This window comes from Manis pentadactyla, chromosome 12 (assembly GCF_030020395.1).
Source record: "Manis pentadactyla isolate mManPen7 chromosome 12, mManPen7.hap1, whole genome shotgun sequence".
NCBI lineage: Eukaryota > Metazoa > Chordata > Mammalia > Pholidota > Manidae > Manis > Manis pentadactyla.
This window is the reverse complement of record NC_080030.1, coordinates 109,488,094-109,505,129: the sequence shown is the minus strand read 5'-3', so window position 1 is coordinate 109,505,129 and position 17,036 is coordinate 109,488,094. Positions and strand designations below refer to the sequence as shown.

The 17,036-nt window shown below is 42.6% G+C and overlaps 1 protein-coding gene across 1 annotated transcript in view; it reads right to left on the bottom strand.

The window, feature by feature from the left end:
* Nucleotides 1-15,716: 15,716 nt before the first annotated feature.
* Nucleotides 15,717-17,036, bottom strand: part of SLC16A10 (solute carrier family 16 member 10) — a 67,585-nt gene continuing 66,265 nt past the window's right edge. The window contains exon 7 of the mRNA XM_057489244.1: nt 15,717-16,869. Coding sequence (XP_057345227.1) covers nt 16,640-16,869 — 230 coding nt within the window. The 3' untranslated portion in view covers nt 15,717-16,639. The remainder of the gene's footprint in view (nt 16,870-17,036) is intronic.

Here is a 17,036-nt window from a genome sequence, read left to right as displayed (position 1 = left end):
CATCTTTGTCTGAAAATGCCAACATCTGTATTAACTCAGGGCCAGTATCTGTTGATTGTCATATCTCTTGGGAGTCGGTCACATTTTCCTGGTTCTTTGCATGACAGGTAATTTTCTGTTGTATCCTGGATACTGTGGCAGTTCCATTGTTTAGATCTGGATCTTGTTAAAAATACTCCTCTGGAGAATATGTGTCTGTCTTGAGCAGGCACTCAACCTGGTGAAGTTCACATTGCAAATTCCGTGTTGCCGTCTCTGGCGACAGGTCCCAACTCAGTTCCGGTTTAGTTTCCCTCCTCTGTGTGTGATTCTGACACTCCACCTACTACTTCATACAGTCTTCCCGTCTGTGCGTCATCCTCCCCTCCGCACTGAGAGCGCCTGAGAGAGGGCGCTGTGTCTTCTTGCCCTTTGGTACTGTCGCCCGCCAGCTGCGTCTATGGACAGGTCTCTCCCTGTGCACTAGGTGAAACTTCAGATTGGATGCGGAAGGGATCTTGACTCTGGACTAGAAAGAATTCTCAAACAGGTCGGACTGGTAAGGAAGGAATTCATTAGAGCAAGAGTAGCCGGGAATGGCAGCAGCCAAGCAGGCAGCAGAGAGCAAGGAGGAGCAAGAGGAGGGAAGGGCAGCTCACTGAACTCCTGCTCGGCACAGGGCACATCCCCTGCCAACCCCTGAAGCCAGGGTCACTTGGCATCCAGTGTCTGCTTGGATCTGATGGCGTAGGAACTGAGCCCCTACCACCCCAGGATTTGGGGGTGCACAGCAGTGGTTGGAGTGAGATGGTGTTCTGAGACTTTCCCAAGGCAAAGAAAGGAGACTTTTGGGCAGGCTGCTAAGGAGCGTAACCATGCAGCTGCAGTCCTGTCGGGTCACCCAGGCCATGGGAACGTGCAGGCCCAAATCAGAGCTCTCCGCAGCCCCTCCCTACTTACCTGGAGGAGGACAGAGAGAGAGCGAAGGCTTGTGCTTAAGCCCAGAAACTAGAATGAAATAGCAAAGTAACAAAGATTCACCGCTGGAAAAGCGCAGAGACAAAATGCAGTAAGTTGCGCAGCAAGAAGGCTTTATTTAAAGCAAAGTACACACTTGAAGAAAGGGGAATGCAGGCAACCTTGGAGAGGAGGCATATGTAAGAGCTTAGGATTCTGTCTCTTAAGGCTTTCGAGGATGGGACAAAGGGTGCTGGGGGCAGGGGGGCGTGTAGGCTTGACTTGTGGTCTCACAATGTGGTGAGAGACATCATGCCACAACCCACAGTTTGTCCTCCAGCTTTTCTGTAACATAAATGTAGCACGAGGAATTTCTTGATCCTGTTCTGCAAGATAGTGGTGACCCTCAAGCAGTGGGGCCTATCATTTAGGTCTGCTGGCCCTGCCCTAAGACAGGGTTTTGGCTGATGAACAAAGAATACGTTAGGAATCTTACCTCCTAACTTCCTGGTTTTAAAATGTAATCTTGGCCCTAAGACGGGTTCCCTCCTGCTCTTACTGTTCTGTTTGTATCTCGTAATTTTTCTTCCTCGGCAGGGAAGTCCATCAAGATGCTTGTCCCAGGTCTCTGCCCCACCTCAGAGTAATGCCCGGGCACAGTGGGCCTTCAGCGGGTGTCTGTGGGATGCAGTGAACGTTCTCTGAACACCCTACCCAAAACTCTGGATCCCTGGGTAGTGACACTACTCCTAAATTTCCCCGCACCCTCTGTCTAGCTTGTGTCACAGTTATTTTAGTGCTAACCTTTGGTTCCTGGCAGACTGCAAGCTCAGTGAGACAGAAACTGCAGCCCTATGTCTCTGTCTCCCCACTGGCACTGTAATACACACGTAATAAATATTACTTAACTGAATGGAGGCTCAGTAAACTCATTTTTAAACTGAATGTTTTAATTCACTGTGAATAAACCTCAAAAAAAAAAATCCCTTAAGGGGAAAGATCTACTTTTTAACTCTCCCCACTTCACCCCTGCGCTCAGGACTTCTGCCTCCAGAGGCCGCCCAGCACCTTGTCTTAAAATAGGTGATTAAAATGGGACCTTGCTTCATGCAGTCTTCTTTTTTAGGCCGTCAGTGATTGCTACATTTCACATATCTCTAATTTAATTATATTTAATAACATTAAATAAATAATATTAAATAAAACTGATTTAATATTTAAGTCTATGGAAAGGAATCTATTCTCTTACATATTTGCAGTTTCATTCTTTTTACATTAACTATACTTATACACTAAGATCTTTCCACTAAATATGTAGTTGGAAATTTGTAAAAAGTAATTTCGCTTCTACCTGAAGAAGTGGATATGACTTTTAATGCATCCAAAACCTTTCATAATTGGAATGATACCGAAGAATGGTCGTTTTTTCACAATTAACTCTTCCCTGGCTCACATGTTCCACCTTAGGTTCAAATGAATTAATTACCCCATCTGGTAATGTTAAGTTCACCTAAATCTTTAAATTTAATCATCACACCTTTTTTACTAGCACTTAAATGAGAACCATATATTTTCAAAGCTGATATCTCTAAGTCTATTCTTGTCTGACTGCTGCAAAGATGGAAATTATAAAAACTCCCAGGAAGCAATTATTTTAAACAATGGAAGTTTAATGAGAAGCAATTCCTTCATTTCAATAACATTACAGCATAAGAGGAAACCTGATTTCATCTTATAAATCTTTCCTCATAGAATAAAAATCAAGTAACTTCCAAATATTTTATGTTTTAATTTTCATTGATGGAATAAAAATCAACAATCCATAATGAACAAAGTCTTTTTAAACAGTATGTTCTGCAGAGACATTGTGCTGTGTGTAGGACAAGGCGTTTAAACTCTTCATTATCACTGTCATTTGTGAAATAATTCAGTGAACACTCTCAAGTTTATTTCTTGCTTAGGAACACTGACAAAGTTCAGTGACTTTGAGGTCTTTTCATTAAGATTCTTAAAGGCCAAGTATTGCTGTGAATACTGCAGTGAACTGTAAAAACACCTGACACTACTTCAGTTGGCTATGAACCCATATTGTTACCAAGTATAGCTGTTGCAAAACAATGACATTGAAAAAGATACATTTTTTTCTTAACATACTTTCTTTAGTTTCAGTTATTGTATCCATTCTTAGTATTTTGGAAATTTTCTTCAGGATTTTTTTACTACTATTACCTACATGCACATAATAAAGATTTATTATCATGTAGAATGCTTCCATCCATTTGTAATGAAACTCACTTGACTGCAAGTCACAACATGGTCAATTTTTAATACCTGTTTTTCCGTCTCCAGCTTCTTGAAGCAGAATCATTGCTCAATAAAATAGAAATTATCTCCATATGCTTGCTTTCCATCTTCACACTACCTCTTACACAGGTGGCAAGATTTTTTAAAAAATTTATTGAGGTACATATAGTAAAATGCACAAATCTTAGTGTATAGCTTGATGAGTTTTGACATGTGTATACACTCACATAACCATCACCCAGATATACCAAACACCTCACGGATTTCTTATTCCCGCCTCACCCACTTCATGCATCGCCCACCTGCTTCCCCTGTGGTGGTCACTGGTGTGTTCTTGTGTCTATGAGCCTATTTCTGTTCTGTTTCTTCATCTGTCTTGTTTTTTAGATTGCACATTAAGTGAGATCATACTGTATTTGTCTTTCTCTGACTTATTTCACTTAGCAAAATACCCTCTAGGTCCGTCCATGTTGTCACAAAGAACAAGATTTCATTCATTCTTATGGTTAAATAATATTCCATTGTGCATATGTACCACATCTTCTTTATCCGTTCACCTATTGATGGGCATTTAGACAGTTTCCATATTTTTGCTATTTTTAATAATGTTGCAATAAACATAGGGGTGCATATATCTTCTCAGATTAGTGATTTTGTTTTCTTTTTTTGGGGGTAAATACCTGTAAGTGGAATTGCTGGGTCATATGGTATTTCTACTTATAGTTTTCTGAGAAACCAGCATACTGCTGTCCACAGTGGCTGCACCAATTTACATTCCCATCAACAGTGTAGGAGGGTCCCCTTTCTCCACATCCTCACCAACACTTATTTCTTGTCTTGTTGATGGTGGCCATTCTGACTGGTGTGAGGTGGTATCTCATTGCGGTTTTGATTTGCATTTCCCTGATGATTAGCAATGTGGAGCATCTTTTCATGTGTCTCTGGCCATCTGTATGTCTTTTTTGGAAAAATGTCTATTCAGGTCCTCTGCCCACTTTTTAATCAGATTATTTATGCATTTTTTTTTTTTTGGTGTTGAGTCACATGAATTCTTTATATATTTTGGATATTAGCCCTTATCATGTATATGATTTGTAAATATATTCTCCCATACTGTAGGATACCTTTTTGTTTTGTTGATGGTGTCCTTTGCTGTGCAGAAGCCTTTTAGTTTGATGTTGTACCACTTGTTCATTTTATATTTGTTTCCCTTGCCTGGGGAGACAGATCCAGAAAAAAATTACTAATACTGATGCTTAAGAGTTTGCTGCCTATGTTTTCTTCTAGGAGTTTTATGGTCTCAGGTCTTATGTTTAGGTCTTTAATCCATTTTGGGTTTATTTTTGTGTATGGTCTAAGACAGTGCTCCAGTTTCATTCTTTTGTGTGTAGCTGTCCAGTTTTCACACCACTATTTATTGAAGAGATTTCCCCCCATTGTTTATTCTTGCCTCCTTTGCCATATATATGTGTGGGGTTTTGTCTGGGCTCTCTATTCCATTCCATGGGTCTGTGCATCTGTTCCTGAACCAGTACCACACTGTTTTGATTACTGTAGCTTTGTAGTACAGTCTGGATCAGGGCACATGATGCCTCCAGCTTTGTTCTTTCTCAGGACTGTTTGGGCTGTTTGGTTTTTGTGTGTGTGTGTGTGTGCATATATTTCATTTCCAGACAAATTTTAGGTTTATTTGCTGTCAGTTGTAACTTCTCTTTCATTTCTGATTTTATTTGTGTCTTCTCTTTTTTTTCTTATGAGTCTAGGTGAGGGTTTATCAATTTTATCTTTTCAAAGAACCAGCTTTTAGTTTCATTTTTCTTTACATTGCTTTTTAGTCTCTGTTTTATTTATTTCTACTCTGTTTTTATGATTTTTTTCTTTCTGCTAACACTGGGCTTTGGTCTTTTTCTAGTTTCATTAGGTGTGCAAAAGTCTAAGACCAATTTAAAATACTCAATTAAATATTTAGACTTTTTCTCTACAATTAATAAAGTAAGGACTAAGTAGGTATGTTTGTATAGATCAAATCACTGAATGCAACTTTATAAACATAGACTGAGTTGCATTAGCTGAGTAATGATGACTCAGGTGTCTTGCATGGCCTCTGATGATTGTCCAAAATGGAAAGCCAACTCACTCCTCATAAAATTCTAACTAAAACAAAGTGTTTTCTTCCTTTGAGTTACATGGTGGTTTATATTCTTGGGAAATTTGGTGTTTATTCAAACTATGCAAAAAATGTTTTGTGTTTATGCATACAAGAGAGTTATAGTCTAGGCTCAGATAATTTAAAACAAGTCTTGTTTTTCTTTCCACTCAATGAATATTAGCAGGATATTAAAAAGTTGGACAGTATGCGGGAGTACCCCACACATAGTAGGATGTCTAGCATCTCTGGCCCCTGCCCACTAAATGCTATTCTGACACCCTCACAAATTTCCAAGGTTTCCCCCATGGGCAATAAAACTTCAGCTGAGAGCCACTCATGTAAGACGTCTGCCCTGGATCTTGTCAAATGGTGTTTTCCAGAGGCAACAGGAGGGGGGAGTATCTCAATTTGCCCTAAGGAGTCCCGATAAGTCTTATTTTCTAAGTTGCTTCATAATAAAAGTTCATCTGTGGTAAGTTCAGGACTCTGTCTGTTCTTAAGCTTTAAAGCTTTTTAAAATTTACAGGCATACAATGGGGACGGACGGTCAGTCGCTAGGCGGTAAAGTCTCTCCAGCATCCGGAAAGTCTAATCTTTGTTTAAATACTGTGCTAACCTCACTGGGACGGATGCTGTGAAAAGGTGCCCAGGAGGAAAAAGCTTACACACCAAAGGATGTGCAGTACCTTGTTAATACATATAAGCAGAAACCTGGTGGATGTGTGGAAGTAGATGCCAAGGGTATTAGGCCCAGGAGAGTGAACGCAGCCTGGGTCCGGCTGAACTCACTGGCTGGGCTCGCTGCCGGCGTGCAGCTGCGAGGGTGAGCTGGCTGTCGGGTCAGCTGGCCGACGTCTGGACTCAGCCCGGCCGACAGTCGGCGAGGTTAGGATGCGAAGAAACCGTGAAGTGCAGGGACCACTGACACAGACTATGAGATTAGGACAAATGCAGGGCCATGGTGATGGAATGGAATTAAATGCTACCAGCCCCAATAAGGCAGAAATCACGCTGCTAACAGAAGCAAAGGGTGCGCATGGATAAAGGCATCCTGATTTCTTCAGCCTCAGTCACTAGGGGTCAAAAGTCATCACTAAAGCTAATAAGTAATAAAATTACAAGCATTCTGTTTAATAATATAGAGGTAAATGCTAAGAAAGGTATTACCTACTAAAATAAGGCAATGGAGAGAAGGGTGGAGAGAGGGAAGAACAGGGAGTATATTATTTTTGTCCTTCTTCCCAGTAGAAAAGCATTATATGCTGTCAGATTATTGGAACGAAGGTGGATTATTCAGTAAGTATTATCGAGTATCAACCCGCACAGATATGTTTTAAAAAATAGATTCCTACTTCGTACCACACTTAAAAATAAATCACAGAGTTGAGAGATTTGATATAAAAATAAAGTCATACAAACATGAGAAGGAATTTTAAGAATAGATTCACATACTTGGAGTGGAAAAGGCCTTTCTAAACATATAAGCAATGACAAAGTTTATAAAAATGAAAATATTATTTGTAAAGTGTAACTAGACAAGCTGGGGAGGTCTTAAGCGACACGTATTCGAGTCCAAGCTGATCTGTGAAGAGAGTTCACAAAGCAGTGAGAAAAAGGCAAACATCCCAACAGAAAAGTAGAGGAAAAGAACAGCCTCCCAGGGAAGAACAGCAGACGGCCCAGCAGCCGATGGGAAGGCATTTACATCCGTTGGTAAGGAAAGTGCAGACGCTGCAGATCTCACTCGTGTGAGGTCCCTGGGGGGGAGGTCTCCAGAGACGGGGGGCAGGGGGGGGTGCGGGGCTGGGGGCGCAGTGGGGACAGTGTGCAGGGGACATGCAGTTCCAGCTGGAACGATGGGCACGTTCCGGAGGTGGATGGCGGTGACGGCCACACAGCAGGCTGGACGTGCTCAGGGTCCCAGCACACCCAAGTGGTCGAGGGGGTAATTTTTGTTATGTACACTTACCACAACTGAAAAAAATATTAACATGAGGTGTTTCTTTAACCTACACACTTTTCAGTTTTTAGAATTTAAATAGTACCCAGTGTTACAAAAATGCAGAGAAAACATCATAATTCACTCTGTGACACAGTAAAAGCAAAAAGTGCCACCCTTCTAGCTAGAAACCCCATCGCTAGGATTCTGGAAACAACAGTGGGCATAAAACGAGCTGTTGGGTGGCTTGTAGCCACAGTGCTCGTCGTGCCAAGGCATGAAACTAACCTCAGTGGAGTAAGAGTGACCCCCCAAGTCAAGGGCTCCTCTTGTCCATGGGGCGGCTGCACCACTGAAATGATGACTTAGGATTACACCGATCGACATACGTGGTCAACTTGTTACTGGGCCAAGAATCCATTCCCCCCTTTTATAGGCAACAGGTCCCCAGGTCTTCGGAAGGGACCACCCTTTCTCCTCTCGTTCCGCGAAGCCAGCTGACCACCAGCCAGCTCCAGGCAGCACGAGGCTCGGGGCTGCTGAGCCAGCACCCCCTAACTCCAGCCTCAGCGACAGGCAGGGGTGGGCACCCGACCTGGGCCCGTGTGTTTCAGTCCCAGGACTTTTGTCCAAAATAGTAGGAAAGGGGAAGTTCTTTTTTCTGCTAGGGCTGATATAAGGGACAGCTTGGAGCCATTGAGGGGGAAAGCCTGCCTGAACGGAGCCCACCGAGAAGGAAGGGTCGGGGGCTGGCAGGGCCGCAGCCCCTGACATGGCCGGACCCTGGATTCTACCGCGCCCGCTGTCACCCGCACCCGACCCTCACTCTTAGGCCTGAGCCAGTTTGACTTTTTTATCATTAGCAAAAACAAATGTCACAGTGAATACAACATGAAAAGATTATTAAGTGAAAAGTCATGTTTCAAAATAGTAGGTGCGGTATTTTCTCACTTCCATAACACATTCCACGGACAGAGTCTCAGGACACGTTCTTTAGTGGCAACGCTGTTCTCTGGGAAGCTCTCAGGCTCTCAATGCCTCCAGACAAGCTTTCCTCTTTCTGTAAAGGCAGAAGGCACTGTGGGGTTTCCGCGCGTGCCCCCTGCAGGTCCACTATGCCAGCATTAGACTTAGAATAAGCACAGGGGCCCCTCTCGAGCCAAATGCCTGCGCTCTGAGTGCCTCCCGCGACCAGGCGGAATAGGAGGTGCGCTCAGTGCTCCTTGTCCTCCGTGGGCGGCACTGGGAAGTGCGTAGGAACACCCACCCACGAGTGTCCCCCCCGGCATTCTCCAACTCCAGTCCACCACCACAGTGCCCACACCTAAATAATGACTGGAGTAGATGACCAGTCACGAATCCCACGTTTCTTGAGTTCAATGTAGGAAGTGTCCTTAGCACCATTAAACGTTAAGGAATGATTTGCTTTGTAGTCAGGGATCATCAGTGAACATCGTCTGCGTGCAGTCAGTGTTCCTCCAGGTGGATAACCCACAATAATGGGACCACTTTTAAAACTGCAGCCTGGTTTCCGAGCATCCCTGGGGCCTGCCCGTGAGGACGAGGCCCCGAGTACCAGCTGACCTTGATCCGTGAAAGTAAAGCAGCCGGCAGTGTAAGTCAGCCACGGAAGAGCGTCAAAGAGAAGAGCCTGCGCGCTTTCCATCACCGTTTCTGTCCCTGTCCCTGTCCCTGGAGAAGAGACAGCCTCCAGCACTTGGCGCACATACATGCAGCTTAAGAGGCACACAGCTTCTTTTATTCAGCAGTTTTTCTCACTTTGGTAAATTTTCCTTCCCCTGTCTCCCCAGAGCATTCCAGAAATAAAACCATAAAGGCTTCCAGAAATTTATTAAAATTTTAAAATTATATTTACTGAGACTATCACATTGTTCCACAGAAAAATGATCATATCCTTCAAAAGATTACAAAGCTTTTTTCATTAAAAAGGTTTTGGCTATTATTTTTCACATTATAAATAATCAATTATCAATCATACTCTTTAAAGAGAAACATCTTTTTTAAGGCAAGCACTAAAATGCTGCAAACTGAGCAAACCCAGCCCAATCATTTCGCATAGTGACCTACATGTAAACTGATATTGTGCCACAAAGCATCCTGTGTAGGCAGAGAAACAGAGCCTCACTGGGGTGCACGGCATACACCTGAATAATTTGTGTGTGTTTTTGGTGTTTAAGGTAAAGCGTGTATTTCTAACTGAAAATACACAAAATAATTTAAAAATTACTTTTCCAATCAACATTAAAATAAGTTGACATGAAAAATGCCATATTATACTAGGAGATACTTAAAATATCCAAGCTCTCTTAATAATACTGCAGGGTTTGGTGTGTGGTGGCTGTGACTTCCAGGCTAAAATAACCTGACAGGAGATCAGACTGACAAGATACAAACTGATCAAGCCTTGTGCGATGCCTGATGATTCCACACTTCACAAGCTACTGTTAAATTAGAAGGTAGGGAATATTTGATCTCACTCTGCTGCGACTTCTGATTAGTAAACCTCCATCCTCCGTTCCATCCATGACTCACAGTAACAGTGGAAAGGAGTTACCAGTTAACAGAATCCAGTGTATTCTAGATTCTAAACATATGACCTAATTAGGAAAGTGATACTGTGTATTATTTTCTTAACTTGTTTGTATAACACCCTTATAAAATAGAGTTACGGTGAAGTCTATAAAAGATAGCAGGATTGAATTAACCTGCTGGTCCCACGTCAGGTCCCCACTTCGTCTGAATCCTGTTTCCAGGACATCAGGACTCAAGTCCACAGGGACTTTCAGGTGTCATACAGTGAGCGTCCACCACCGTGCTGACGGCCCTTAATCAATTATAGGTCTGAGATTTGCTGACACTGAGACAGACATCGACCTTACTGATTTAAGTCTTTGTGTTAAATCTGAAAGATGGACAGTAATACTTACAGTGAGAATTTTTTTTTAATGTAGCTCATTACCCAAATTTAAGATTGATGACTCCCCAAAACTGATTTTAGCCTGAAATATAGCTTAAAATGTCTACTTAAACAGTAGGAAGCTATATACTGTATATAGTAAAATATATGTAACATATTTTTCACATACCCTCAGAGTTACAGAACCCTTTGAATAGCTAACTTCAAGCTAGAAACATTAACAAGGAACTTTTTCTTTATCTTAATTTATAAGTGACATGTAACATTGTATGGAACTTTTAAAGTTGTTACCTACTGGAGCTAAACTCAGTATGACTAAGTTTTCATTGGGTAATCATTTTTTGTGAGTTTCATACTTTAAAGGCTTACCTATTAACAGAATTACATACCTCTAAGTAGATATTTGAACTCAGTAATTACTTTATAGGTGAGGTATTTTTCCTGAGAGGTATATATGAAATACAGCAAGCATAGTACTGCTATAGCTAAACATCTCCTATTGGGTTATATTCGTATTTAAAAAGAAAAAATAATTTTGCAAGGAACATGAAATTTAGCACCAATTTTAATCTAACCTTTCTTTGGTAGGGGAAAAAAAGGCACCAGATATACGGTGTGTTCATAGTACAGCACTGCTGATGACAAACGCTTGCTCCTGAAACACCACCCCAGCACACACTGAATTATGGAAGACTTTGACCCACTACTTTCTAGTACGTTAGAACGTGATACAGAAGACTATTTAGGGAAGATCACAGGAGGCAATGTTTACATGGTTACCCACATTTAAAATATTCAACAAAAACAACTCTTCTAACAAACAGATATTGAAAAGTATTATCTGGTAAAAGTCCTGCCTGAGAGGCTCCAAAATAGTACCACGGATCTAATTTGGTTTCTCAGTGTTGTTTATACTGACAGCTCCGATCACACGCATGCTCGGTGACATTCAACTCCAAAATACAGTGCAACCCGGAGAGGCCGGCAACCGCCTCTGCCTGGGAACTTGTGGGTTAACTACCTACACTGCCACCCACTTGACATGGCGTCAGTAAGACAAAAATGCGTTGCCCAGAACCCGTTCCACCCGGAAAGGGGTGCCCCGTATGGGAGTTTAATGTGTGAGCTCTACGGGTAAGGCGCAAGCATGCACTCTATTGTCAGTGACTGTCTGTTCTCCTGCCAAAGAAAACACAGAGGAAAGCAGTCATTGTCAAGCTGCTGGTGTGTTTCTGAAAAGCCACAGGCAGAGCGGTTTAATAAGTGTCATTATTACACGTGGATTATACATTACTTCAGTTTTTCATTTTTCAGATTATCCACATGCCACATAAATTAATATTCCTTTTTTGTTCCTGTTATATCCATTTATCAGAACAAATCACTGAAGAGCTTTTACTGATATTTTGACCCCTTCATATTGTAGCCCCGTGCCTTTTAATCCGGGCAACCATTAGCTCCCTTCCAATGAAGCAGTAATTGATCACACTAGGTTTTCTTTGGGCTTTGAAAGCTGAAGTAGGTGGCCTGTCCATCAGCTGGGTATCATGATCAATTCCTTAGAAAGGTTTTCATTCTCAGTGTCTTTCCAACATTAACAAAAAATTGAAATCTTCTGTTTCATAAATGAGGCAGCCTCCTACGCTGCAACTGCCAATGAAACAGTGCAGGGGGATCTCTTGGAGTGTAGAGGGGCAGCATGGTTCGCATGTACTACTTAAAAACCGATTACTTTAAAGGACAAACTACGTAAAGTATGCCCCAAGTTTCAAGGTTTCTTTGGGTGATTCAAAGATGTGGCAATGAATCGTTCTCTGGGTCTTTACTGTCTCAGGAGGAGGCTCCTGGCAAAGCCCGCATTTTTATGGTAGGTCAGTAACTGTGCCTAAGTCGCATACAGGTCTCCCATTCAGCTACGGCACTCGGCCCTTGACAGAACTGCGGCCTGTCACTCCGTAGTGCGCTGATGAAACGAGCATTAGTCTCTGCCGGCGAACAGACCGCGAGCCAGGAGCCGGCTGCCGCCTCTCCCGTTACTCTCTGTCCCTGCAACCACCCCCAGCCTGGGCTCTAGATGGTCTTTTTCCCTCTGCACCAAGTCATCGACCCAAGTCACTGAGTATGGCATCAGCCGAGCTAATGGGGGCCAGCCAAGTGGGAGGCCTGCTTCTCCGGTGTGTTCTTACTCCGCGTTACCACATGACTGCTATGAAGGACAAAGTGTGTTTTTAACAAGGCAAAGGTTTGCATTTTTAAGAGTTAAAACTCTCAATGAGTGATGCATTTTTTTATTAGCCAAGACACCAGTGTCTTTCAAATTAAAATAGACTAAAGACTTAAAAAGAAAAGTTGCATTTCCTCATCCATTTTTCCACACTGGAAAAAGCAACAATTTTTAACTTGATTCAGAAATTGCTCCTTAATGTTTATGCCAGCAACAATGAAGTTTTCAGGGCTAGAAACTCCCCAAAGAGTTTAAATGTTTTAAATACTTACTTCAGTTATTTACATATTTAAAAATTGGAGCTTATTACCTTACACTTTCCATTTGTATCTCTAGAGCCTGGGAATTTACCCTATACCACTGACCTAAAGTGTAACCTAGCCAAGGCAGGTTTGCCAGGGACTGCGCGGAGAGGCCGGCTACATCCCAGCCTCCTCCACCGCGTGCTCTCGGGACTAAGGCTTGGTGAGACTTTACAGAAAATGAAAATTAACAAGTTACACTCCCTGAGAATACGTATGCTAAGCACTTGACAGTCTTCTCAAAGCATTTACCTTAAACATTTAAAGTTTCATATGTTAGCACAAAAGACACCAATTATGTGATGTGTATTACTTCCCCTCCAAGCTTTAATCAAGTAATTTTTAAGAAGTTTAACGTAGACCAGTAAAACCCCGAGTGGAAGGCTGGGAGCAAGCCATCCTCAGGATGGGGCTCCATCCTCTGAATCCGGGGTACCGGTAAGTGGTGCCCCTGAGAACCAGTGGAGCTGAGTGTGGGTGTTACTGGGCTCCCCAGCAGGGCTCGGACGGGTGGGGCTAGTAAGGGGAGAAGGAACGGTAAAGATAAGGTGGGAAGAGAGGACATGAACGGTGCCCACGGTCGAAGCACAACCCAGGGGCTCTCCTCGGAGGCTCTGGGCCCGGGGCTGCCCACCCCTCCTCCCCACATCTTCGGCGCCCTTTCTGCTCACCGAACACAGGGCAGTCTACAAATAACAAAGGTACAAATTTAAGTATTTTGAAGTGCAGTTAAAAGGATTAGAATTATCAGAAGTAAACGTACATTTACTTTACAACTAAGTGTACATTTACTTGGAAAGCAGGGGAAATCAGAGCTAACAGCGCCTGTTTTCTCCGCACTTGGGTGGAGCCCATGGCCCACCTGCCAACATGCATGAACAGGTAACGACTGGATCGTGATGCACAAATGCAACCGTGTTCCTGCCCGGGTACTTCACAGTAGGGCTGCAGAGGAAGCACTGCAGCTGTGAGGAACGAGATTTATAAATTTTGAATGAGGTATCGACAATACGGGTGGTTCATTATCACTAAAGCGGATGGCTCCTGGCAATATCCACTGCCATGAAACGTAACCAGATCCCTGGGTGTCTGTTGCCATAGCACCAGACCCAGAGCTTCTGTAAAGAGGACTGACCGCTCCCCTTCTTTGCCTGCTGTTGGCCTCAACTGCCAGAAGCCTTTGATTCTGAGAAAATGCTGAATCCCATCAGAATTAGGATGATGAGATTTCTAGAAAGCAGGGTTCTGACTATTCTTTTCCTCTCAAAAAAAGTGCCTGGATTGAATGAAACAAACTTAGGCCCATCAGGTCACTTTACTGCAAAGCTAACACCATAGGGAAATTGGAAATAATTTACTTCGAAATATTAAAGCAATATTTCTTGGTTCAAAACACAAATCTTTATGAATATCAGGATTTTTCTTTTTCTTAGTTGAAAATGTTGAGTTTATAACTTCAGACTTTGAGAACTTTTGTACCAAACAACATATTGCTAACTATGCATTTTATGGAATTTAGTGGCTTACCTCTTCTACTTTTTATATTATTATAACACAGCGCTCCCCATAAAAGTCTATTATATAATGGAGCTTTTTGGTGTCCTAGACCCTGTTTGATTCACTCCATTAGACTGAGAACTACATAAGTGTATTATACAAGAACACAATATTCTGGGATCTAAATTTTATAAAGTACTTACTTAGTTCTTTTATTATGGAAACTAACCAAGATCATCTGAATTTCAGATGAGTGCTTTTCCCTGCCTAAAATCAATGTAAAATGCAGCCAAATTTTGAAAGGCAGAACAGTTTGGAGTTCTTTACAGAGTTAATTTTCTGTCTTACAATTATTCTTTCTGTAAATTTTGGGGAGCGGGAGTATTAGGAGTCTGTGCTAAAATTGTGAAAAAATAAACATTTTATAATGGCCGGTTTATGACTGGTCTTAGTTGGATGTTTTTGCTGATCTTAAAAGCACTGATAATAATGAGGAAATACTGTTTTATGTAACTGAACGTGAGTGAAGAAAGAATCTGTATTACACCATCACCTCTAAGTCATTTCCTAAAAGCTTACAGTAAAAACATGAAAGGGCAGTAGGGTCAGATGTGGTGGGCTTGTTGTTGAATGCAATGGACCCTTCCAGAAAACAGACTCCCCAGGGCCCCTGGAGATGGGATGCGGAGGGACTGGAGCAAGTTGCAGTTGCATATGGCACAGTAAGTTGCTGAATGTCTTCACAATCAAAATTACTTAAAATCCTATTAAAAATAAATTCCCTATTTAATGTTTTTATTTTGAACTTTCAAGGCTGCAGAACAGAGAGCTGACCCTGAAGGAAAAGTCACTGGGTTTTCTAGCAGCTTAATTACCAGCCTCGCTTCCCAACGCCCTCCGTGCCCCTGCCACACCCTATCAACAGCCAGTTTCCCAGGCTTTTCAGGTATCTCCAGCCTCAGCCAGAGGTAAGGAATGCACAGACTTCGCGTTTCGGAGACAAAGGAAGCCGAGAAGAGAAACAGGGGTAACAGATTAAGCTCCTCTCCTTACAGAGAATTTAGAACCAGATGGACCCTGGAGGTGCTTTAGAAAAAGGCAGCCTTCTTCCCAGGACTTTTAAAAACCTAAATAAAAAACAAAAACGTATCAGTGTCATCACGGGGATGAGGAAAGTGTCCCTGTTTTTTTAGATGAGTGCAGGCCATGGCTTGAGTTTGGTTTTAATTTTAGGTCTTAAAACTAATAACTTTCTCATAATTGTGTATAAATAGGAAAAAATGCTGGGGACACTATGAAGAGCACACAAGGGTAAACACTAGAGCCAAGGTGTGGCAGAGCAATTTTTTGCTAGGAAGCTTTTGAAATGTGTGAGTTGTTTCTCTTCCTAAATGCTTTAACCTTTCAAGACACATTAATTTCATAAACCAATTTGAGCAACTGCTTCTGTCAGAAATAGATATTATCTTCACAAATACAAAGATTATTTTTTCCCCATTTGTGCCTGAAACTGCAACTTGGGAACACGCTTGGGAAGACTTAAAATATCAGGTTCTAGTGCTATCAAGTCAACTCAGAAAAATTCTACATTAAATTTACCAGAATAGCTTTCATTCTGTTTTACTTTGTTGTTCAAACAAATTCAGAAATTTGGGGATGTTTCTGGCTACTTAAGTCAAACAGTGTAAGCCCAAGAACAGACGTAAATGGAAGAAAGGCCTGATTTGGGGACCACCCCGCCCTGCGAACAGGACCCTTCTGATCTCACGCTGGTTCCTGGCATGCTCTGGGCTCTGCCCTAGGAAGGCCTCCGGGCACTGCGGCAAGTCAGAGGAAGTAAATTGCACAGCTTGTTTCACAGCAGGTAAGCAACTTCAACAGACTTGAGATTAGGTAGAGCTGACATTACCTAGAATCCAGGCTTAAGTTTTGTAGAAAGTTTCCAAATAGCAGAAGAATTTAAAACAGACCCCAGAGCTAAAAACACCATGTGAAGCGACGACCTTTTTCCAGTCCTAATCAAACAAAGCCCTTTCAATCTAGCTTGAGGTATTTTTAAATATTTGTACAAACTAAAGAGCATTCAGTTTCCAAAGCTGCTTTTCACTGAGATAGCTTCAAATCCTCACCAAACATGTTTTCGTCTACCAGGGCCTCTGCCCTCAGACTGGTGGGAGCATCGGATAGCTACTCAGCGGCAGAAAATGGTTCTACAGTAGTAAGGTTCTATTTCCCAATGATTGTGCTACTTTTGGGATGTGATTTAAAAAATTAATTTGCAATTCATATAAAAGGACGATTTGCTTAAAGTTCTGAAAGCAAGCCCAGTCCGGTGGAGGCGTGTGAGACATCAAACAACAGAGTCGGACTCTTTCCTGAGGATTCCCGCGGAGCCTGCGAGCAGTGCGCTCTGGTGGTCCATTCTGTCCATCTGTCCTCCTGCCGCAGGGTCGCTGCCCGCTCTCTGCTTCTTACTATGGACCCAAGGGATGAAACAGAGGATGGCGCCCCCAACGAGGGGAGGGATCCCGGCGAGGTAGAAAGCCAAGTCATAGGAGCCCAGCTTGTCACGAAGCAACCCTGGGAAGGGAGAGAACGCGTGTCCCTGGGCCTCAGCGTCACCTGTCGGCGGAGTCCCGGCCTCCTACCTTCATCTCAGCCGGATGACTTCACACAGAATCTCAGACATCAGATTTTTTTTAAAGAAATGGGTCTGAAACATAAGCCTTTTCTGATATGAGGAAGGA